At 37.4% G+C, this 26,364-nt stretch overlaps 1 protein-coding gene and 1 long non-coding RNA gene across 17 annotated transcripts in view; one reads left to right on the plus strand and one right to left on the minus strand.

The window, feature by feature from the left end:
* The window catches only part of LOC112532437, a 102,765-nt gene extending 95,205 nt beyond the window's left edge, over positions 1–7,560 (plus strand). The window contains exon 4 of one of the 3 annotated variants that reach the window (XR_003075158.3): positions 5,348–7,559. This is a non-coding gene — a long non-coding RNA (uncharacterized LOC112532437). Of the gene's footprint in view, positions 1–5,347 lie in introns of all 3 variants that reach the window. The other 2 variants (XR_003075159.3, XR_005859931.2) reach the window with 2 other exon arrangements.
* INPP4B (inositol polyphosphate-4-phosphatase type II B) overlaps positions 1–26,364 on the minus strand; it is a 287,734-nt gene that overhangs the window by 74,040 nt on the left and 187,330 nt on the right. For all 14 annotated transcript variants that reach the window (XM_040700268.2, XM_025150480.3, XM_025150479.3 and 11 more), the window contains 3 exons: positions 18,179–18,309; positions 12,887–12,991; positions 5,319–5,427 (listed from right to left, as the gene is read on the minus strand). In XM_040700268.2, coding sequence (XP_040556202.1) covers positions 5,319–5,427; positions 12,887–12,991; positions 18,179–18,309 — 345 coding nt within the window. The remainder of the gene's footprint in view (positions 1–5,318; positions 5,428–12,886; positions 12,992–18,178; positions 18,310–26,364) is intronic.

Genomic DNA, 26,364 nt, shown 5'->3' on the forward strand with positions numbered 1-26,364 from the left:
AATGACATCTTTCAGTGTAGTCTTTTCCTGGCAGCCTACTGAAGTGCACATCACATCCACAAGACAGTGTTTAAGACATGCTGCCCTCCTCTTTTGTTCCCCAGAGAAAGATTGACAAAGTCATGAATCTACTCTCCTCCCATCATACCTGGAGCCCAGTCATAGTTTCTTGCTCTCCAAAGACAATCCTTTCTAACCTTCACATGTGAAGAATCTCTAAACCCCTCCTTGTCTTCATTTTCCAGTCCACACTACCTTTTTTTTTTCAGGTCTCCTTAAGGAAATTCTGTTCAGAAAGACTGGTGGCTGAAAAACGTTCAGATGAAATGTTTATACCAATGAACAGCACATGAACTGTAGCAGTTTCTCTCTAACACTTCCAACAACCTTAATGCATACGTTTGGTCAGTATAAAAAAGTGTTCATCTCCATGAGGACTGTCTTTCTTTCACATATACATATTTACACGCATGTACATATGAAAAGAGAGAGAAAATGAGCAAAGAACATCTCTGTGAAAAGTACTATACACTACAAGCTGTGATTTCCCTTGAGAATCAAGTTTCAAGTTAGACCAAACACAAATCATCATTATTTTAACATCTCTGGGCCTTCCTATGAAGCAATATTATTTCGGATTCCTCAGAGAATAGAAATGGATGAAAGTTACGAAATTCACGTACAGGAACCCTGAAGATCTCAGTTTTAATAAAAACTCTGTTGGAAGTAAGTTAGTGAAAGAAGTTAGTGAAGTCATTTATCTAGACCCCTCCAAACAAGAAAAAAATCCTCTTACTTCAAACTCAAATAAAATAATTAAGGCCAAAAAAACCAAAAAAACAAACACCCAGACATACAAAAATACAACAAATTTTTATTACTCATTTAAGTTTGTGCTAACTTAATGAGGGATCACTTATGAAGCTCTTGCTAGAAACAATGTAAAAAAACACAGTGGATTACAAAATCTAATGCAGCTGGGACACTTCTGTTTTTCTTGATGTAACCAATGTACTTGGGCATTACAATATTTTCTTAGACTTATGATTACAAGAAAAAACGTCCTTAATGTACCTTGAAAGTGATTTATGAACCCTTAAAACAGGGAGGCGTAACATGGGTATAACTTACAGAACACCTGTCTTCACTTCACAGCTGAGATTTCTAAATAATAATTTGCTTTGCCATCTAGACCAATCATAAGACAAGTCCTTCCATTTGCTGGAAGGAGAAGTAATTATCAGGTTGACAGAAGACTGAATCTGAACAACAGGTTTACTTTCTCTTTTAGCTAGTAAGAAGAAAAAAAGTAAAAAGAACCAGTCATGAAAAAACCCGAAGATAAATGTATATCATACACAGATAATTATTTTAATTGCCTTGCAGTGATTTAGCATACCTTAATCAGCACATTTCAGTTATTTGAATTTAAATGGTCTCATACCTAACTATGATTTAAAAGTATCTCCTGTTCTTACTTATGAGGTTCTTAGGAAGTGCACTGATAGCTACCAAAAGAACAGACAGCCTACAGACCTGCATTAAAGACATGCCTAATTTTTATAGCGCTGAAGCCGATTATCTGCAACTTTGCTGAAGATACAGAATTGTACAGATTACGAATAGGTTATAAAGCAATGCATCTGACTTCAGATCATATACAATTAAGTGCTGTTTTACAATTGGAACTTTTTTTTTTTTAGTTTTTCAACTGAAACTGAGACTCTCGCTTATTTAAGACGATTTTTAAATTTATTTTCTTGTCTTACTTGCTTGCAATTATCAAAAGAAAAAAAATTCATTAAAATACAGCATTTTTAATAAATATTATTACAAAAAACCTTCTCCCCTGTTTGGTCTGCACAGATATTTGGATTATATGTAATAGAAATCCATGCTCATCTTCAAACATATATACTTATTACACATTCCTTTTCGTTTGGCAATTGCTAATGTGATTACATCTTGTAAAGGGTGATAGAACCTTGCTACCAGTTAACACTTCCTGTTGTCTGCTAATTCCACAAGCCCAGGTTTGAGTAAGGAATATTTTGTGATATGCTGACAATGTTGAATATTTCAATACATTGTTCTACTCATCAGCTTGAAGGTCAAAGACACGCAAGACATTCCATCACATGCACTGACAATGATGTCTTGAAAGCTACCAGGAGTGGACTGAAAAATAATCTCTTCCCACATCTTTCCCCAGGTCTTCAGCTCAGTTAGCCTAGAGGAAAAGGCAGCTAAATATGCATTTTATATTCTGACTGATATCTCAAGGTGTCACTTCTTTCTTCACTCACAGCTTCAGAAAAGCTGCTTCAATTGTAGAACAGGAAATTTAAATTGTGAAGTCTGCCCCCGGAAATGCTAAGCATCCTCAAAGCATCCCAGTGTGGCTAAATAAACAGTTGCATACAAAAGCTGTCATTGCTACAGTGAAAGAATTTTCTCCATGGTAAGAATATCAATGGACTATACAAGTACCTACTTAAAATACCCCCAGTTTTAAATTTCCAGATGAGCAAAATCATATTCAGACCTTGCTTCCACTCATTTTTTGGCCCAACTGAGTCTCCCCTGAGTGCTGAAAGGACAGTGACACAGTTACCCTAGTTATATCATCCTAAAGACAGACTTCTGCTCTTCAGGGGAATAAAAGAAGAAAAAAGAAAACGGCACTGTTAGAATAAAGGTCCAGTACAGTGTCCTTGAAAGTCATCAAAGTACATGGGCTTCTAAGAGATGCAGAAAATTCTCAGAACCAGGGTAAATATTAGAGGATGTCTAAGCACTTAGAAATAGGTATGAAATGCCTTGGTAAAACCTGCTCAAAGCTTTACCTATGGCTCCTGAATACAATCCTCTACAAACTAAGAGGTCTACATGGCCACAAGTCAGCGAAATAAGGATGAATGAAAATAAGAAGAGGTTGTGCTGTGTTGAATACTCTTTGCCATCTTAGCTTTTTGAAACCTAACATTGCATAGGATGTAAAGGCCTAGCCCATCTTCACTCTTGTTACAGGCAACCATGATTCAAGTTCATTGGCAATTCATTACTATGAGATACCGCAATGTGTGATTTTCCAGAAAGACCTCAAAAATAGACTAGGTCTCTCCCCTGGGAGGAGGCATCTTCCCTTTTTTCTCCATTTAACAGAAGTCACTTCAAGTTTACTCGCAGCTATCCTGCAATTCAGGAAAATATATCCCATCAATATGAATACTTTGCTGGACCATGCAAGTGAGAAACAGTGAGAGATGAATATTGTGTGGGCTGAAACTGCAAATCTCTTCAAATTAGTTATAACTTAAATTCCTTCTTATAAAAAGATTACAAGCAGATTGAGTACTACTGCAAATACTTAAATAAGATACCTAAGGATATGAATATGAGGTTTGCATTCAATGCATCAGATAAACATAGTTTTGGAGATAATTTGAAATATTGGTAACCACTATTTTAAGAAATGTCTTCAGACATTTTCTTCGTAAGGAAAGATGAGCATCACAGGATAACTTCATAAGGATAAGGCCACCTGCACCAGATAATTCACAGCAGAATAGATACTTCCTGTCAATGCAAAATCTATTCATGGATCTCTAACGATAAACAGTATTAATGGACAACAGTATTTGCAGATAACAGGTTGGCCATGAGCCTGCAGTATGCCCTTGTGGCCAAGAAAGCCAACAGTATCCTAGGGTACATTAAAAAGTGTGTGGCCAGCAGGTGAAGGGAGGTGATCCTCCCTCTCTACTATGCCACACTCAGACTACTGTGCTCAGTCCTGGGCTCCCCAGCTCAAAAAAGACAGGGATCTCCTAGGATTCCAGCGAAGGACCACAAAGATGATAAAGGGCCTGGAGCATCTCCTGTATGAGGAAAGGCTGAGTAACCTGGGTCTGTTCAGTCTGGGCAAAAGAAGACTGCGAGGGGATCTGATCAGTGTTTATAAATATATAATGGGAGGTGGAAAGAAAATGGATGAGGCCAGGTTCTTCTCGGTGGGATGTTGTGATTGGACAAGGAGTAATAGCCTAAGCCCTGAAGATAGGATGTTCCATATTAACACGCAGAAAAACTTCTTTATGGTAAGGTGATGGATCACTGGAACAGGTTGCTCAGAGAGCTTATGGAGTCTTCTTCTATGAAGATATTCAAAACTCATCTGGACGCTTACTTGTGACCTATTGTAGGGTACCTACTTTAGGCAGGGGGTTGGACCTGATCTCTTGAGGTCCCTTCCAACTCCTGTGATTCTGTAATATTTCACTGACAAGTTTTGTCACAAGAGTTGGCCGCAGAAATGAAAGATTTAATATGCCTTTTATGTCCATTCAGTGTAAAACAATGAAAAATAAGAATTAAAAAAAATACAGCTTTCACAGCAAATGCATCTCCTAGCTTTTTTTTTTTTAATGTTAACACCAACTTCTAGTCAGCTTAGAAGTCAACAGCAGATTTTTATAATTTTCTTTCTGTTATGATGTTGCACCTATGAAACATTTCATTTTCTAATTTTACTGTGAAGAACTGTCATGATTTAGATGAGTGTACATACAGAACCTCCTGCATTCCCTTTCAAATGCTGTGCCATTGCCACAGGGTTGGTACAGTTAGTCCAAGTGTTGAGCAGTCACAACTGTGGGTGCTGCCAGTGAGAGGTATGCCTGCTCAAAACTTAACAGCCATAGCAACAAACATACATGGCTAATAGTTAGCAAGACGCTCAACTAACACTGCTGTACATGCTTAGGGTTTAACGTAAAGCAAATGGATATCCTACTTCAAGTCTCTACCTTTGCTTAGTGTCATTTTGATTTTATGAAGAAAAACAATACATTCTAATTTACTTCACAGGGGTGCTGAGAAGTATTTTGCCTCACATGCCCAAGGCTGTCAGAGATGAAGATAGTACCGCAAGCTACTGTTTCTTTATTGAAAAGTTGTCTATAGCTATTTTCTACTTGGGCTCAGGTATTACAGAAGAGATGTCTCATTCTGAACAGCATGTTTTCTAGTGCAAGTATTCCTCAGGCTCCCTGAAACATGGGAAGAAAATTTCAATGCTTAGCATTTGTGTCCAAAATAAATCCTGGCACTGCAGGAAAACTGTGCTTCAGTTTTGTAGTCTAATAAGCAGGGAAAAAAAAAAAAAGAACTGTTTTATGAATGAATGCTTGCCCAGTCATACTAGATTTTAATTTTTCATGCATCCAGCAGGGGGAAACTGGTTTGTAACTCAATGAGTGCCTAACATTACAACGCAGATTTAACAATACTTGCTTAGTCATTACGGAAATACTTACTTTCTTCTTTCCGTCTCAAATTTACTCAGCAGTTTTCGGAGACCACCATTCTTAAATCCCTGGAAATGTGCTGCCGGGGCTCCCACAGTGATTACATCATACAGAGCATCTGGAACAAGAAGAGACAAGCAGAGATTTGTGTGAACCTATGCCCAAAGCATGGCAACACTACATCTACTCTACAATACATGAAGAGAATAAGTATATTATTTTCAAGGAATAATCAAGAATCTGTGTCTCAGGAAGGCCCAGGAGCTAATCAATCTTTCTGCACAGCCACCTGCACACATTAGAAAGTTTACCTGATTTATTACTATGTCTAAATTATATGCCACAACATAGAAAAATACTCTAGTTCTGCAGTTTACAGAGCTACAAAGTAAATTGGTCCTTTGCGTATTTCACTTCATTACATCTTCCATTATTTAAATTGCAGTCATGTTGAAAGGCACAGATTCATGCATCTTAGAGTCAGGAGATCACTGTGATGAAATAGTCTGACTACCTAATACAGGTTATAGAATTACAGCTAATGATTACTGCATCCAGCTAATGTCTTGATGGTTGAGCAAAGACTTTTTATTATTATTTTTCATGTAATTTTGATTTAAAGACTTCAAGTAACAGTGAATTCTTTTCATCCTGAGAGAATTACTCGACCTGACCAGTAAAAGTTTCCACTCTGCTTCTAGTTTGAATTTGTTTAGGTTCTACTTTCAGATATAACTACCTTCTTGGCGCTACATTTAAGACTCATTTTCAATCACTTTTTAATTTTATATATGCTTATAAACGCAGTAACTGTCTTCAGCTGAAAAGTTACCAAGATGCGAAATAAATACGCTGCTGAAGTTCTTGCTAACGTGACAAACTGTTGTTACTCTGTCTGTAATGATATGCATAATGACTTTTTTCTATGGATGTATGCTTACAGAACTGGAGATGCAATGCCTTTTTAGAAACAGCCTCTCATCTTGGGCTTGCAATTGTGAGAATGAAGATGAGGACAGTTCCATCCACTGTCACTCTTTCAAAGTTTGAATTCCCATTTGCACTAAGCAGTATTATGCTGCATTCATTGGAGGTATAAAAATACAAGCTAAACTAATGCATTTTAAAAACATTCTTCTAAAGGAAACATTAATTTTAATTTTATTTTGTTTTTAATTTTATTTTGTGAACTGTTTTATTCATCAAGGAAGCTTTCAATGTAAATTAAAATCTCACCCTCTCCTAAAATAGAACTTTTCTTGCATTCTGATGATAAATATCGCTAGAAGGAAGAACTGTACAAATGACTCAGAGTTAATGAACTATATTTTACTTCCAGAGCTGAATCTCAAAACATATTCACTCAAACTGATTCCAACTCTAATGAATTGGTGGCTTGTCAACTCTTTCTTAAAAGGAGAAGCAATATAATATTAGCCTCAGGTGAGATTCAAGATTCTTTAATAGCCCATTCTTTCAGATCTTCATGGACATTTATCAATAACACAATCTTGGGCTATTAGAGTTCCACAGTTCTGTTGTTTAAACAACATAGGCTTGAAAATAAAGAGATCAACTCATCAGTTTAATTGCATGATGGCTTCTGAATATGTTTTCAGAGAACTCAAAACTAAAGGAAAATACATTAAAGACTAAGCATCCTGGTGCTTTTGCTGAGTTGTTTTAAAAACAGCCATTATAACTACCTCAGGGGATCTGTTCAGAAGGCAGCTTTCATTGAGACTGCAGCCTCCTAGCATATGTCAAGAAGCAGCTCATTCAGATGCAAACACATCCAGATCAGCTGAGCCACCTCCCACATGCAAAAGAACATGGGAGACTAAGGTCAGCAAAGAAAACATCTATCATCCTGGTGATGGGCATGGGGTGTTCTACCTCTCACCCTCCAGAGCATGCTGCATTGGAAAACGGTGCATACTTGGGAAAAATTTCTTGTAATGTGCTCCACTGACACATCAGTGCAGCCCCTCATGAAAGGTATGCACTGTCAGCACAAGTGTACTGGTACAGGAATGTTCCAGTGACTCAGAACCATCACCCATGTCAAGAACAGACAAGTGTTGACAACATTCCACAGCGGAGACGAAGCTTAAAATGTCACTGAGAGTGATAGGAGCTATGTCACATTGTCAGCATGCTCCACAAAAATTAACAATTAATAGATATTGGGAAGAAGGGGAAGGAAAGGAAGAAGAGCTTTCCCTCAAATAATTTGTTCAGAATTTGAAGGGGAAAAAACCACCACCAAAGCATTAAAAAGTAAGGAAATCGGGCTTTTAATATTTCACTCTAATTATTCTGACTGAAAGATACATTCACCTCCTCCTAACACAAGTGAAACACTTAGATACTTGCCAAATCACAACTCCTCCACCACAAAGACATATAAACTACCTGCTCATCACTATGTCCACAAACCTCAGCTTTATCAGGTCTATTTAAAGAGCTGAGAGACTTCTACAAGAAGCACAGCTCCGTTTAGAACTTGAAACAACTCTCTTGCCTTCACAGGAGGCAGTCATTGTCTCAAACTGGATGCAGAAGCAACACTCCACCAAATTCATTCAAAACAAGCACATTTTCTGTATAAACAGGGATGAAATTAAAACTATATATACACTTCAGTTCCACATTATGATGAACAGAGCAAAAAGTTGTGCTCAACAAATGGGTAGGGATACAGATAACAGTTGTTTCAGAGTAAAACGGTATTCTTCTCAAAGGTGTTCCTACTGAAAAGTTAACATACAGGTATATTCTATTCCACATCAGTACTGTATAAGAACCTGAATCAAAGGACAGTAAAAGCAACCCTGTTATTGGACAAGATGAACAAAACAGTATGTATCCATAGGCATTCATATGATAAGATGCAATTAAGACCTACCTTGCATCCCCAGACTGAAGATATCTGAAAGCATAAGGGTTAATGACTGCTTTATGGCTGACTTGCATGTGTGAAAAGTGCACGCTTCCTCTGATACTCTGGCTACCCTTTGATACATGACAAGCAAAGCAGATGAGGAAAAGGATCAACCTGATGTGTATGTGCTGCTTACACCAGAACTAGCAGCAAATTATACAAACTGTTCAAAAATAACACCATATATCTAATAGAAGACACAGCTCTTCAGTGCGCATAAAATGCAACTTATTTCAGTAAACCATACAAGATGGGATGTTGAGTAATAGGTACAAAAATCATTGATCCGACAAAATGCAAGTATAATCACCTTCAGTTATCTTCTGTCATAGTTATATTATAGTGCTACCAAAACATCCTAAACATACTGATGAATTTATTTAGTATAAGGGGAAATAAAGAGTTCCCTATAAATAAGGTGTTGGTCTTATAAAGACATGTGCACATGTTCATCTCTTAACGCAAGTTCTCATTTTTATTAATGCTTCACAATCTCCAAAGGTGAGTGTAGCAAGAACAATGTTATCTAATACTCACCTAAAGAAAAAAGGAAGAGTTTTATCATTTAAAGAAATAACTAAATTTAGAAGAAGATTCTGATATCTGTTTCTAGTCTGGGGACAAAGAGGAAAAAATTAGTCAAAACCAAAAGAAAGTAGTGCTAAAACTGTGGATAAGTAGCATACTTCATTCCACTTTACAACTTAGCAAATAAACATACTATTCCCAGAGAGGTTTTCTTGAAAAGACAAAATTAGGGCTACAAGTGGCCAGCAATTTAATCTGTAACTACTTCTGTTAGAGTTATTAACTAACTTCAAAACATTAGCTGAATTTAAAGTTGTGCTGTCATATTCTGTCAATATAAATCCCCACGCTGTAAAAATCTTTAAAGGCACATTTGTTTGGTTAAAGAAAAAAAAAATACTCAACTAGTACAGTTTTAACAGGCAATTGGAAGTCTCTGTTTCTCATCCCAGGAGTGGAGGAATATCAGCAATGCATAATGTGACGATCCTGTCATTATTGTTTTTACAACATCAGTTACTCAAGAAGTAATTCCTCCTAATTATTTCCAGGGAAATTACAACAGATACGAAGAGCACAATAACACCATTTGATAGAGCACATTCTCAGTTACAAAGCACTACTTTTCAACACTTTCACCCCCATTAGCAATGCACTTTTGCTAGCCATGAACAAGAGCCTACATGCCACACTCTTACAAATCTGCACTGGAAGAGGTGACCCACTATTTCAGAGCTGCTACAACAGTGCCTTTGCAAGGAAAATGTTCCCAACGCAGTCCATCTTTCATCAGTCTGAACAGATGGAAGGCAGAAGGTGCCAGATCCAGATTACATGGATTTTATATGGATCCAGATATTAAAAGGTGGTTGTGGTAGGACAATACAGCCAAGAATGGCCATGTGCTCCATGGTCTTCAAACTGCTGTAAGGCCTGGAGTAATCGTCTTGCAAGAGAAAGGCTGTCTTCTTTTCTGGCCTGGCTGTGGAAGTTCTGGCTTTCAGCTTATTCAGCAAGGCAACGTACAGGTCAGAGCTGATGGTTTTTCTGGGTTTCAGGAAATCCAGAATGATCACTCCTTTCCTATCCCAGAAGACAGTGAACACCATTCTACTTCCCGAGAGATGCCGCTGTGACTCTGGCTCACGGTGGTAACACCATGTCTCATTACTGGTAATGGTGCAGTAGCAGGGAAGTGTCCCCTTCAGGCTCACACTGTTTCGGTGTTATTTCTGTTCCTGAGGGAGCATTTGTGGGACCCACCTGGTGCAAACTGTGATATTCCAACATTGCCACCATCATTTCCAATGCACTGAAGCCAATATCCAGCTCCATACACAGTTCCCTGGTCATAATCTTCCATTTTGCATGGATGTGCTGATTGAGATGTTCTTCATTTCGTGGTGTGACAGCTGCGTGCGACCATCTGGAATGTGGATTATCTTTTACGTCACTGTCACCACTGCTGAAACACACCACCCACAGCCTCACTGAGCTCACACCCACTGTTTGGTCTCCAAAAACGTTCAGCAACCAAAGAATGCCAGTGGGTGCACTGTTTTCTGCATAGAGGAATTCAGTGACGGACTTCTGCTTTATATGCACTTCCACATCTGATGCCATTTTACCAGTGTCCCTCTGCTGCCATCTGTTGCATGGCAACAAAATGTAATGGAATACTGTCAGGAAGGTCCAGCCTCTGCTGCTATACCACCAACATCCATCTCTGACATTGTGGGCCAACATAATAAAATAGGAGTCATTACTTTTGAAGCAGCCCTAATATTTTATAACCTGCCTAGCAGAAGAGTGTATTTCTAAGGCAAAAACCTTAGCAAGTGTAATTTGCACATTTGTACATTGCCTGCAAATTCAACAGATCTCAGTTTGTTCACAAGGCATTCGCTATACTATGGTCATCTGTATTTATCTAATATAATATTGTATTTGCATAGGATGCTGCTAAAACTACATCCAAGCAGCAGACTTCTCTATTAAATGACAGAATACATTATAGAAAATTATTCCCATTTTCCAGAAGGTATAAATACTCTATTTTCAGCATAATTCTATGAGATAATTGCATTTAAGACTAAGAAAATGCTTACATAGCACAGAACAGCACTGAAAGAGCTCATTTAGACACAAGTAGAAATGGGTTCATTAAGGTTTCCTAGGAAATAGGATATGTTAAGTTTAGAAAGAACATTTTTCTTCATGGCTACTTATATCACCTAGGCTGGTGAGTTCACCCTACAATCTCTGGGAAGAAATTTAGTGTGTCTACCACTATCTCTGGTGCCACAGTAGAAAAAAAAACACCTCAGAAACAAGACAGGTAAGACGGGCTTTTACACCACCATTGGCGCCACAGATCATAATGAAAAATTCAATCAATGCCCTAGACACATGTGAATCCTACTGAATATTGTGCAGCACGTCAGTATGAAACAATACAGTATTAGTTCTGCACTGGCACAATTGAATATTTTTAATCACACTTGGAATTACAAATGTATTTCAATGCATGTATATTCTATGTTTATTCGTTTGAAAAGTCATAGGCACAAAAGAGCATGAAACTCCTGAAATTCTTTTTGAAAATAATTTAAAAGAAATTTAGCTAACCATGCCTTGGTTTTCCAAGATCTGTGGTCAGTATCAAAAGCCTGTGGCTTCAGAAGACAAGGCAGAGAAATCCCTTGCATAGCTTTATCACTGGATGTGGTTTCCAGGTTTCAGCACAGACTCATAGCTTTCATTAGTCTCAGCAGCGGGTATGTGTGGGTGTAGGTTTCAGAATTTCTTAGAGAAATGTGAAGGAAGGGGTAGCTGGTCATTTCTTTGTTCTCATGATTACTTAAGAGTTGTTCTCTAAGGACAATATGTATTCAATCTCTCTAGAAATATCTCAATCAACTTCTTAGATATTTACAAGTAGATGAACAATCCTGAGAGAATGAAATTCAACCATGCAGGAAAGCAAGCAGGTTCCACATTTGGACATAAAACAAAGACAGGAAATGTCCACACAGAGTATCTAGGGACCATTAAATGAAGTGAAAAATTAAATACCCCTACAGCAGTACAAGTTATTAAATAACAAATTCATAATCTTGATCTTATTAGAAAGGCTGAAAGAGCTGGGGCTGTTCAGCCTGGAGAAGAGAAGGCTCTGGGAAGACTTGATGGCAATCTTTCAGTATTCTAATTCAGTATTCTATACGAAAGGAGGGGACACACTATTTAGCAGGGTCTGTAGTGAGAGAACAATGGTTTCAAAATGAAAGAGGGGAGATTTAGATTGAATACAAGAAAAAATATTTTTATGTTAAGGGTGGTGAGGCACTGGCACAGGTTGCCCAGAGAGGTGGTGGAAGCCCCATCACTGGAGATGTTCAAGGTCAGGCTGGATGGGGCTCTGGGCAACCTGATCTAGCTGTAGGCATCCCTGTTCATTGCAGGGCAGTTGGACTAAATGACCACTAAGGATCCCTTCCAACTCGAGTGATTCTATGATTATACGAAAAAGAAAAAAAACAAAAGGATAACAAAGAAGAGTCATACAAGAAGTCCGTATCATGCCATACTGCATATATCTTACACAAGCTAATACTGTACAAACTTCAGTGGATGGCAAAATAAAAACCACATGAAATTAATCTCAAACTTTTCTTTAAAAGTCACTGTATTTCCTGTGAAATTACTTCCTCCTCAATATTATTCCAAGTTCAAATTCCAGATGAATTTATTGAAGAATCAATTTTCTACACTAAAACTTGCTGTGCTTTTTTTTCTGAAGCATCTTTACATTCCATCTAAACAGTTTAACAACACTGTTGCTGGTATCCTTCAATTAAGTGAAAAAAATCATCAAGATTCAACTCTCTAAACAGACTACCTTTCAGACCTACTGCAGTTGTAAGGTTTCATCCGAAAGCTTTACATCCACCTGATGTTGACTCTTGAAATTGGATATATAAATTAACATTTTCGCTTCTTAAAAAAGGCTAAAATGAAAATCATAACTCTCAGCTGTCAGTTTAATTGTAATTCTAAGTATACTTTGTCATACTTAGGGATTTCTCTGCGAACTATGCTTTACCTTTCAATAGAGGACTGTGCACATGCATTCTCTGCAGATGGAGATTTATTGGGATGAATTCTAATGTTTTTTCTCCTTTGCTACAGCTTGACTTGAAGGAAGAACCTGAAAAAAAGAAGTTTAAAGAATGATTATCTTAAGCACCCTGCAGATGTTTTGTCTTCTTTTTAATGTGAGGACAATACTTGTAGCCTTCTTTAATTTACTTTTAATGTATAACTGTATATTAGAAGAAGAATGGTTCACTAACTGAGTCTCAGCATGCATCCATATTGCAAGCAACAAAACAGCTTTTAATTCACAGAACAATTTAAATTTTTATTCTAGGTGATATGCATTTTTTTTCTGCCGCTTGGAATAGGTCTGCAGTCTGCTGGAAATAATGTCACAGTTAATGGGCATTATGTTTATTCTGTTTGAAAAACAGTGGTACAAGCTATGATAGCACTGCATTTTCACCAACCTTTTTTTTTTCCTGTTTTTTATTAAATGAAATATATTAAATTGACTGAGCTATGTATTCTTCCTAGAAAGTTCCAATTAAAGAAGCATAGAATGGCTTAAGAAAAGCTATATATTCCTTTTCTTAAAAAAAATCGTGTATCAGAAAAAAAAAAGCACAATGCTCTCAAAAAAAAACCAATCTGGCTGCATGCTTCTGAAGTATGAGATTACAAGCAACTCTATAGTGGTATAAAGAAAAACAGTTAAAGCCTCATGGGAATAAATGTGATTTACCTGGAGATACTTAATAGGGCACATATACAAAGCCAAAGGTTGTCGATTAGTAAAGAGAGGTGATCCTACATTCTCACTCAGGCAACACAACTCAGATAGTTTTTTCAGCATCCTGCCATCTTGCCTGTTAATTGTTTAAACTAAAATTTCTCTGATAGTAGTTCTGATTTTGGTCTCCGATTTCTCTCCCTCCCCCACAAAAATATCTGAAAAGGCTCAACATTTTCTTGCGTGTAGGGAGAGAAAAACATACACTTGAAATTCTTTATTTGCTCAGACAGAATTTCCTAGAGGTTATCTGCTTGAACTACCGTAAATTCCAAGGCAACTAAGCATGCTTTTGACTCCCAATGCAAACCATATTGCCAGATGGCACCAGTGATGCCACAAAGCAAGGCTACAGAGGTACAAGCAAATTTGCACAAAGCTAAGCCAGGAAAAGGTATTTCATCTATATCAGTTGTAGACCTGCATAGGCTGCTACCAAAGCTTAACAACTTAATAATTTGAATGAAGATTCAGAGCAAAGGTAGTAAAAAGCAATTGTTAGGAGTAACTGATTCAGATTTGATAGGAAACAAGGGGATTGAGTGCACCCTCACTAAGTTCACAGGTGACAACAAGTTGGGAAGAAGTATTGATCTGCCTGAGGGCAGGAAGGCCCTACAGAGGGATCTGGACAGGCTGGACTGATGGGCTGAGGCCAAATGTATGAGACCACAGAGAGAATAGCTGCAAGGCCATGATGTATGCAAAAATGACTTAATGGTCACTCTTTTTGGCTGCAAATCCCGTATTCTAATCCTAGGCACACATCTTCAACAAAGTATTCACCATATGTCTTACCCACCTCTGCCTTCATTATTCCTAAAACATAACGACTTCTGTGAAGACCACTTTAATGCCTCTGTAAAGATTACAACATACTGGAACATCAGGTAACTCCTCAAGTCAAAAGTTCCACCCCATCTATCTGTCAGGGCTAGCATTCTGCCTGCACTACCCATATTTTCACCCATGCGCCCAGGAGAAGATAGCTTTTTGTCACTACACCATGAAAGAACTACAAGTCACTCAAGTTCAGTACAGAGAAGAGCAGAGTGTGCCCTGAGCTGTACCAGGATTTTAAAAGCCATGTGTGTAGCTATACTTGCACAGAAGTTCCAACCTAGGTACAAGCCATATAGGCTAATACTGCTACAGAAATGAAATCTGAAAGCAAAACGAACTCTTAGCCACCTTTAAATCTGTTCCAGATTTCACTTTAATTTTAGACAGCAAAGCCCTTCATTGCCTAGAGGATTAAAATACAGATTTGGTGTTTTAGTCTGATTCTATTATACATACACACAATAACATTTCCTTTCCTCCACCCCTCCCCCTGACCTCCGCCTCCACATATGTAAGGTATATAGTATATGTAAAAAATATTAGATCTTTGTGAAACTCTGAAGGAACAGTTACTGCCCAGATGATTTATAATCTAATTTAATTTGTGATTTAACATGAATAAAGATGGTGCAGGATTTTAAGTAAATATCATCATCTTCAGAATTATCGTACTATTAATTGATTCCACAATGTACACATACACCACTGAGCTTTCTAATGTTAACACAAATTATCACACACCAAAAAAATAAGGATTTTCCCTAATATAAATAGTTATTTTACCAACAGTATTTTACTGAGGAATGAAGAAGAGTTGTTCAAGACATGAAATTTAGTTATGTCCCTCAGTGTTGACCTCCACATTAAAACCTCCTCATTTATCTTAAGTCTTCAGTACAATTATTAGATTGTTTAGTTTTGAAAGTAATGTTCCTACTTTGTTTCACATGCTGGTTCTATCCTGTTCAATAACATTGGGTTCCCTGGTCCACCAGAGTTAGAATTATAAATCATCAAGTCCACCTCTTGGCTCCATACAGAATCACCCAAAAATCAAATAATATTTCTGAGTGCTTTGGCCAAACACTTCTTGAACTCTGGCAGCCTGGTGCCATGACCACTGCCTTGGGGAGCAAATCCATGCCATTCCCTCGGATCCTGTTGCTGTCGCCAGAGAAGACATGAGCACCTCCTGCCCCTCCACTCTCCTCCTGAGGAAGCTGTAGGCCACCATGAGACCTCTTCTCAGCCTCCTCTTCTCTGGACTGAACAAACCAAGTGATTTTAGCCTCTCATCATACACCTAGCCCTCTAGACCCTTCACCATCTTTGTAACTCTCCTTTGGATTCTCTCTAATAGGTTCTCTTTATACTGTGATGTCAAAACCGTATACAGTGCTTCTGGTGAGGCCGTCCTACCCAATCCATCAGCCAGTTGCTCACCCATCACATTATGATCTCGTCTAGCTGTTTGCTGGATATTTTGTTCATAAGAATACTCTGAAAAACAATATTGAAGGCTTTGCTGAAATTCAAAAAGATGACGTTAACTGGTTTCCCTTGGTCAACCAGGTGCATAGCCTTGTCATAAAAGGAGATTAAGTTAAACAGCAATTCCTCTTTGTGAACCCATGTTGGCTAGGACCAGTGACTGCATTGTCTTTCAGATAGTTTTCATTAAGTCATTTAACATCATCAGCCCTTTTCAAATTCACTTGTTATAATAAAGGCCTTGCACAATTTATATTTCATAAATTACATTGTCTTTTTTTCTTTTTTAAATCCCAAAAGGTCATTTTAATATTTTCCTCAAAGTGTTAATTAATATACTGGTTCCTTTCACCATCTGTACCTATTTCCTTGCATATGATATTTTATGGAATGCTTTCAAAATCTAACTAACAAAGCACTAAAAAATGTGTATTAGTTAAAATGCTGAAACTTAAGTTGTGCCACACAGTAGTCTGCCAAAATCAGAATTGGAACATTCTCATGATGGTAAACAATCATAAACACAAGAAATTACAGTTGTGCAACTAAAATGCAATTGATTATACAACATTCAATACAACAGATGAGCTTCCTCCCCCACTGCTGCCAAAATGTTTGGTTTCAGTTGAGGGCTTTTTTTGTTCATATACTAAAACAGGAATTCTCTTTTCCTGTGACCAAAAGAGATATCTCTGAACAATATATGACAAATGCCATGCTCAGTTTTCTACTAAAAGGTGATGGATAACAGATAACCTTACTGTTTTAATGATTATTTTGGAAAAGAAAGATTTGTGTCTCACCTACTAAATGCAGTGGATTAATCATAAAAAACATGCTCAATTCTGTGAAAGAAAAATATAGTCTCTAAAGCAATTTAGTTGTATACTAACTAAAACAAGTCACACAATTTCTCAGTAAATAATAATAAAAAAGGTTGGTTTGTTTTTATACAACTGTAGAAAGCTAGGAATAGATAAAATAATGTAAGTTAACCCTTGTAATTAACTAATATTTCAAAAGATGTAACCAGATGCTGTATATGGAAACACAATGCACAAAGACCTGTTAACCTCTCGCAAGCCTATGCCTATAGATACAAAGTCACATGGCTAATAAGGAGAATATAGAGTGAAACGGCATATCCAGTAATGGCAGCACAGCCATAGGGAAAATGCATAGTGAGAAGGTGATCATGAGGATCACTAGCAAGAAAGCAGCAACAAGGCCTCTGCAGTCACTCAGAACACAAGTGTCTACTTCCTTCCAAAAAAATCTCAAAAGCAATAGTGGGGGTGGAAGGCATGATATGAACAAAAAAAAAAAAGAAAAAAGTTTGCTCAAAATACAGTGTAATTCAGGAAATAATTCCAGCAGTCCTCCCAAATAGAAAAGAATTATCCTAAGTTCTTTAAATGATTTGTGAACAATCAAAAGTAATTTAAAAGCATAAATACTTAGTTCTGCAGTCTTTTCTTGTTCTTTTTATAAGCAAGAATTTTTACAAGAGAAAAAGACCAGCTGCCTCCCTGTACATTTGTCACTGATGCTGCCTTTACTCAACTCATGTGGACACTACAATACATTACAGTCCACAAGATCCTGACAAATACAACTGAACAAACACCTCACGCACAGCAGACCACTACAGGTAAAAAACAAAAAGTATTACACACTGCTACTTCTGGACTGTAGACAGACTGTGCATACTACATAAATCATGTGCTTTTCTGGCATGACCTGGACAATGACAAATGCACAAAGGATATGTAAAACGTATTGTTGTTCTCTACACTGTTAAACGCAACTTATATTTCCAGAACAACTGACAGAACTACCTCTCTAAGACTGTTCTCAGCTGTCAGATGGTACTCAATATTACTAGAGCAGTACATTCAAAGGGAATATGCAGTTTAAAGAGGCACAGCCACTTCTACAATTTTTTGGTTGCTGTATAACCATGTGCTACATTAACTATGAAAACATCCTAGAACGCATGGAAAAAAAAAAAGAAAACAGAAGGAACAGGGAAACTCTCGGTATCTCTGAAATAAATTGATTATAAATATTTTGATTTTATGTGGCTTATTTCCCCTGAATAGTTCAGTATATAATAAGTGTTGACTAGGTTGACAGTTAAATTTTCCAGCTGAGAGGAGGCTACTTTCATACCTGTATGCTTTCCAAGCTCTGCGAGAGTATCCTGATACATGCTCAACATCTGATCACAGTGAGCAATAACACTTTTACGCATATTGTCCCAGTGAGGTGCAAGTTCCCCCAAGTCTTTAAGTTCCTGATTCCTGTATCAAAAGGCAAAAAGAGATGGATTTAAGTCCTTAATCCGTTAACACTCATCCAAATGAATCCAATTAATCCGAGATAGTTTATTAAGAAACATCAAAAGCAACTCCCAAATGAAATAAAATTGTCTGTTTTCGTGCCACTTACAAATTCTGCTGATTTCAGCTCTATTTTTCAACCATGCGATAAAGAATGTCAAATCACTGAATAATACAATAATTTAACATTCAAAACCCATCTGGTAGAAATGCAATGGCCTGCAAAGTGAAATATTGTTTCTTCTCTGTAGGCAAGAATGCTTTCAGGCTCCAAAGAGCTGTGTTTGCAATAAGAAATATTTTGCGAAGAAACGGTAAGCACCATTGCAAAGAATTCAAAATTCATTCCTTTTCCAACATTTCCATTGTAGCTGTTTTATAAGGTCTACTCTTTAGATACTATTGTGGCAGTATTTCTACAAATGTCAGTTTACCCATCACAATAGTCCTGTCACGTGCCCCCACGCCAACCTTGTTCCCCTCCAAACCTTTCCCTCTCCCACATTTCTTTATTGTAAAATGGAGAACAAAACAAAACAGAAAGCGACAATTTCCCTAGAATGTAATCTTCAGCTTTACAGCTGTGCTCATCAGGTCAAAACAGCAATGTTATGGTAACCACACATCACTAAAATGCAAGAGGAAATCCTTCAGCAAATTATCAGTCTTCCTGTACACTCCTTTGAGAGTTGACCAGAGCAAAGTAGAGCTCGCTAACTTCCTAGATTAACAAGCACAGTTACTTACAGCACATTGGGAAGTTTGTTTTCCTCATGTGCAAAGTAAATTAAACCCCAGAGCTATTAGAGCTACTACATATACATTATCTTTACTTTTTTTTTTTTCCCCCAAACACAACAATGGATCCAAGATACTTTGGATTTGGATATTATTTGTGTGTCCTGAGTTCTTACTCTTTGTCACAATGCTGTTGGTGACTCAGTGCAACTCTGTTTTCAGTCATGGCTAAAAAGATAATGATCTTTTCTGCAGGTAAGTTCCATCAACAGTACTTCACAATGCCAATCTTTATTGGTACTGCTGGGAACGCTCAAGTAAAAGGATAGACCACAGAAACAAAGTACTTTAGAAATTATGAAATTTGAAGTCCATAGTAATATCCAATGATACTCAATCTCTCTCTGCCTCTCTCTCTAAAAATATATCTTTAGTGTATTTTAATAATATTGCAGTATGTTATACAAGAACCTATTTCACTTCAAAATACATTTCAAACAGTAAACACAGCAACTCTGAAATTGACGGAAATCAGTATTTTTAACATATTTCAGTCCACCCAAAGGACAAATCAGTAACTAATGTTTTCAATTCAAGCATGGAATTTGGAATTATTTATAAACACAGAAGTAAGCTGAGAGCAACGTCAGTATCGTATGAGGGCTACTCCGAAAGTGATGTCTCATTTTATTATGTTGGCCCACAACATCAGAGGTGGATATTGGTGGTATAGCAGCAGAAACTGAACCTTCCTGACAATATTCCATTACATTTTGTTGCCATGCAACAGATGGCAGCAGAGGGACACTGGTAAAAAGGCATCAGATGTGGAAGTGCATGTGAAGCAAAAGTGTCAGTGAATTCCTCTATGTGGAAAACATTGCACCCATTGGTATTCCTTGATGACTTCTGAATGTTTAAGGAGACCTAACAGTGGATGTGAGCACAGGGAGGCTGAGGGCAGTGCGTTTCTGCAGTGGCAACAGGGAACTGTGTATGGAGCTGGATATTGGCTTCAGTGCAGTGGAAATGATGGTGGCAACACTGAAATATCACAGTTTGCACCAGGTGGGTCCCATAGATGCTCCCTCAGGAACAGAAATAACACCAAATCAGTGTGAGGATGAAGGTGACACTTTCATGGACTGCACCATTACCAGTGATGAGATATGGTGATGCCATTGTCCATCACGTTATATACATTCACATATATATACACACTTTTTTTTTTTTTAATATTTTTCCTTTTCTCTATCTTTTTAAATAGTTTTATCTCAACCCTCAAATTCTACTTTTTTTTTTTTCCTTTCAATTCTCTCCTCCATCCCACTTGGAAAAGGGGGAAATGAGCGAACAACTGTGTGGTGCTTAGCCACCTGCCAGGTCAAATCACAACAAATGCACAATGGAAACCCTCAACAACGAAAGTGTCTCCATTTTTATTGCTTCCTGTCTTGGTTACTTCAATATCTTCCTTTGAGGTCTTGACACTAACTTGCCTCATTTTGTATCCACTCAAAGTACAGATATCAACAGGCTGCCCCATTCCTCCTCCTCATCTAATCTAAGACAACTTTTTCTGGCACTCTCCTTTTCACATCAAACTTCTTGTTTTAGTAGCCCAATTATGCCAAGCTTTCATTAAGTATTTCCCATTACGGTTGAATGGTTCCATGGACTTGTGACAGTCCAGGTGGAGTAGTAGGTCTCTGTTTCCACCTGAATTTTGAGAGGGGTTTATTCTGTTCCCCATCCCAGGCTTCCAGGTAGAGTACCCTGAGGATAACTGGTCTGTCTTTTAAAGACAAATGTAAAGAAGGCATTGAGAACCTCAGCCTTTTCCTTATCATCAGTGGTCATATTCTCTGTTGCATTCAGTAAAGGATAGAGATTCTCCTTAGCCTTCCTTTTACTGTTAATAAATTTGTGAAAGTTTTTTGTTCTCCTTTACTGCAGCGGCCAGGCTGAGTTCAAGCTTGCTATTTGCCTAATTTTCTTTGTACATATCCAGACAACTTCCTTCTACTCTCCCCAAGTTGCCCATCCCTTCTTCCATAGGAGGTAGACTCATTTTGTTCTTGAGTCTCAGAAAAAGTTCCCTGGTCATCCACAGATGTCTTCTTCCCTCCTGGCTCATCTTATCGCACAGGGAGACAAGTCTGCTTCTACACCTCTAAGACTCCCTTCTTGAGGAGTAACCAACCTTCCTGGACCCCTTTGCCTTTCAGGACTGAATCCCACGTGACCCTCCCTACCAATGTTCTAAATAGTTCTGCCCTCCAGAAGTCCACGGTAGCAGTTTTGCTGACACCCCTCCTGACTTCACCAAAAATATACAACTCTACCATTTTGTGGTTGCTATGTCTGAGACAGCTCCTGACCTCCACATCACCTGCCAGTCCTCTGTTTGTAAACAGCAGTTCCAGTGGGGCACCTCCTTTAGGTGGCTCTCTTACCTGCTGTGTCAGGAAATTGTCTTCCACACACTCTAGAAATCTTCTAGACAACTCCTTCTGTGTTGTTTTCTATTTCCAGCTTATATCAGGGAAGTTGAAGTCCCCCATGCCAATAAGGGCTGGAGATTGAGCAGCTTCTGCCAGCTGCTCATAAAATGCCTCATTCATCACTTCTTCCTGGTTAGGTGATCTATAACAAACACCCACCAGGATGTCAGCCTTGTTGGCCCTCTCCCTGATCCTTACCCACAGAGACTCAACCTTATCATTCCCAGCCCTGAGCTCAGCAACTCTGAAACGCTCTCCAATATAGAGTCACGTTATCACCTCTTCTTCCTTGCCTATCCCTTCCAAGCTTGTAGCCATCCATTGTAGCACTCCAGCCACGGGAGCAATCCCACCACACTTCTGTAAAGGGAACTAGGTCATAATTTGCCTGCTGCACAATGGCTTCCAGCTCCTCCTGTTTGTTGCCCATACTGCATAAGCATCGATGTAGATGCACTTCAGCTGAGCCATTTGCCTCACCTCCAATCCCATCATCATTCCCCCCAGGCTCATCTCTAGCAAGCCTCATTTTAACCCATTCACCTTTGTACCTAGTTTAAAGCCTTCTCAACAAGCCCTGCCAGTTCCTGGGCGAGGATCTGTTTCCCCATGTGAGATAGGTGAGATCCATAAAAATTCAGCATAAAATGCTGCTTGGTTGAAATTACCTGGCTGATCATTAGTATAAAGATTAACAGAACATTGATGTTAACAAAGTTTTAAAGAGATGAAAATTTCCAAGAATAAATTATGAAACTCCTTGGGATCCCATAGCACTGTTAGGAAATCCTGAATCTTTCATTTCAGCCTCCTGTCTAAAGCCCACAACAGCTTTTACTCTGAATATGAGGATGATTTACAATCCATGGACTCCTTGCTCCTTAGGAGACTTGAGCTTTGTCTAGCTTTCTCCTGCTGATGGGAAGAAAAGCCATGCAGCACGTTATGCTGATATGTAAAGATGGTTTAGGAAGACTGGTATGCGGATAGAAACATCCCTGCTTCTCTTTTATGAACTGTATCAGGACAACCAGAGATTTGTGAAGATTGCATGACTGGATAATGTTGCCATTGGAGTCAAAACTTAAAACTAGATGCAAGTTTTTGCTTCCAAGAAAATATTCAATAATACGATTATCAAATGAAGGTCAAGCACCCAGGGCTCAGATTAATATTGTACCATTTGATTTAGTGACTTATGCTTCTATTTATACAATGAGACCTTAGATACATAATTTTAGGAAACTATTCAAAGTATTGAAAGATTCAACAAGAATTTCTTGTATTATTCATGTTGATAGTTTCTACTTAAACAGTCCTTGTTTTGCATCAGGTAGTTTAACAATTAAAGAAACAGAAAAACTCACTTTCTTATCACACTGGAGATAAGGATATAGGAACAGGATAAAGATAATAAATATTCTGAACTCAGTCAAACAGGAGCTCCGGAGTAAATATAAGCCATAAACTTCAGGGTATGAGTCAATCACTTAAATGTAACAGAAGCTTAAAAGTTTACTCCTAAGTAAAGGAGCACAGAAGTTATTTTTCCTAACAAAATTTTATTTATGGGTAACCATTACATATTATAGTAGAATAAGAGCAGATAAAATTATTTCTATACTTCTTTATAACAAATTGTGGACCCTGTGATATGTAGGCAATAACCCATCAAAACATTATAACATTTTTCCCAGAAATGAAAGAGTCATAGCCTCTTTTCTATATTGTTACTAAAGCAAACAATTACTACAGAAGATTGAATCCCTTCTGGGGAAACTGCTACAAGAATGTAAAAAGATTTTTATTTAATTCCTAATGTTTTTTCATTTAGAACCTCTTGAAAACAGATTTTATTTTCTCTTAGAGAATTTCTAAGAACTGTTTCAGTTGCTGATAATTCCAACCTGAGAGGTAACAAAAAACTTGAATGCAGACTGTTTATCTCAAATATTTGCCCCCAAAATAAATACAGGCGAATAAAATACAGTTAAGAAAATGATTTTTAAAACATGTTTCCTGCGTATTATATGGACAATCAGCTGGGATTTGCTGTCGTGAGAATATTTTATACTGATCCTGGTGGCTGGAGTTTTAAAGGTTATTTTTCATTTCTGTCCACCACCACCTCTTTTCTATTATCCAAAAAATGTAGGCGAAAACCAAGCTGAATTAAAGCTGTTTCTTCCTCCTTGCCTTAAAACTGTTTCCGTTCCTGGGATATTTTATTACTTATGTTTATCTGTAAAATACTAAAATCTTCAATATGCGCATTTGAGGTTACGTTTATGACACACTTATAATATCAAATAGTTTTCCTTGATCACATGATTATAAGTCTTAAATTCAGTAATACTCAGAATGGCAGCTGTGGAATTCACATTTTGTCCTAAATTCTACTTTTAGCAATTAGCAATTATACATAGAATTGTTTGCTCTTTTTGTTTGTTTTTTTACATTTTCCTATTTCTTCGGGATACAGTGGAATCAGAGCAATCAGATTGAGTCAGATTTTTAAGACAATGTTCTTGCTTCTATCATAGAGCTGAAGCAACATTTACCTCTGAGAGTTTTTATTTAGAACTTTATTTCCTTCAGACTGGAGTCATGTATGTGGCATGATTCATCATATTATTAACTGCGTGATAACTCAAGCATCTAAATACTTTTGTAGGTGCTTTCTTTATTCCAATTTACTAATCAGTACTTCATTCGAAACATACAGTGCTGGTCTTTATGACTTGAGTAAAAATAACATTATGCAAAACTTTTAAAATCATGTTCACACTTTAATGCCTCCAACTTATACTCTCTGCACCCCCAAGTGACATGAAATGACAAAATCGCACCCAACTTAGTGCTATCAGAACCATAGATATTACCTACATACTACCTATATTCACACAACAATTTTGCCATGCCATCATTCAAAACAAAGTAATTTTAAAAATAGTGTGCAATGGTCCAGAAGATCAGTGTCCACTCCAAGAATTTTTGTACTAAAAGGCAATAGCAAAGCACATCTTCCAAACAATTCAAAATTTTTCCTCATTCTGGAATGCTGCATGAAAGAATTCACAAAACAGATTGTGAAATCTATATTGTACTGACCATGAGATGGCACAAGAAAAGTCTGCTGGAGTTGAGACAGGCCAGCTCTTCCTGATGCAGCAGGAAAGCTTGAATATGCCAGTTCAAGTTTGAAAGAAATGTGTATGGTAGTTTCTACTTTAGTTCCATAATTCTCCTGCTATGCTGAGTTAGTACAACACAAGCTTCTCCTACAACTACAAGCTTAGATTATATGGGCTGTCAAACTTTCTGAATTAGTTATTGTAATCTATTAGTTTTCATAATCATTGTGTTTGAAAAACTAGTTTGCTAGTCTTTGGATGGATGCAAAATATCTAGAGAAGATCTGTGTAAAGAAATACTTAGGACAGTGGAAAGTACTCATTGGAAAGTGTTGAAAAGGAATCCTTTTTAATAAAAAGCAGCAAAGTAGACTAAATGAATTCATAAAAATGAAACCTTTTTAGAATAAAAATGACCATACACCTCCTATTTAAACTTCTTACAAGGAGGTTTGAAGGGTAGTATCTCAAATGCAAGAATATCTTTAAAAGCATGACACCATACTAAAAAAGCAATGTTAAGCATCCTCAGCAATGTTAAGCATACGTACTCAGAGGTACGTATTTCAGAGTATCAAGTTAAAAAATGATAATGGTTAAGAATGAACAGTAGTTTAATCAACTGATAAACAACCTTAAGACCTATGAAAAAAAGAGAACTGCAATACCGAATAGGTTTAACATTAGACTTGGATATTTGTTATAAGTAATTACTTCAGACCTGACAATATTGAAGCAACCTGACTATACTGAAGGAATAAAATGAAACACACTGAGCACATAAGAAGTGGGCAAAGACAAAAATATTTATTATTACACTAACCAGGGGAAAAAAAAATGTAGAGAAGAATACTTCAGAAAGAATAGCTTTAAGAAGGTATAGTCTAAGTTTTGTAAGAGTTCAAGAACTAGCATAACAATTTTCTCCCTACATTAACTTACTATTTTCCAAATGTAAGGATTCTGTAAGAACACGCATCTTTGCAATTATTTCAGAAAGCAAAGCACGTACAAACCTGAAGCTCCAAACTACATGCTTATAAACTGATAAGAGACACAGTCAACGAGGGTCCCTACTTGAACCCATCTACTAATATCCCACCAGAAGTTTCTGCTTCTCTTGATCTTACCTCCTCCTTCAGACCGATGCAACCAATTTATCCCTCTCACTGTCACACCCACACTTCTAACCAGGCTTTACAGCTAACCACACTGGCCGTCAGGAAAATCAGAAGCATGTGCTTCAATCGTCAAGCCACGTTTACTTATATTTCTTCCTCAAAGCATTTCTTTGTTACAGTGGGTATTGGATGATCATTTAACAAAAATAAACAATAAAACAATACCATGAGTTGTTCCAAAGAGATGAACGCTATAATGTGAAATAATACCAAGTACTGGTATTTGCACTATGGCTTTGGAGATGATAATGCGTAAGAAATAAAAGCGGTTAAAGTAATTCTCTAACTCTTAAATGGCATTTACCTATTGGGCAAATAAAAATTTGAGAAGTGGATGAGCTATACAGTCAGCATGATCAATTTTTATCGCTTACTAAAAAACCCTTACGCGTTATTATTCTCAAACAAGATCTGGCCATGAACACCTAAACACGGCACTAATGAAAAGAATGAAGTATT

The sequence above is a fragment of the Gallus gallus genome, chromosome 4 (genome assembly GCF_016699485.2).
Source record: "Gallus gallus isolate bGalGal1 chromosome 4, bGalGal1.mat.broiler.GRCg7b, whole genome shotgun sequence".
NCBI classification, from domain to species: domain Eukaryota; kingdom Metazoa; phylum Chordata; class Aves; order Galliformes; family Phasianidae; genus Gallus; species Gallus gallus.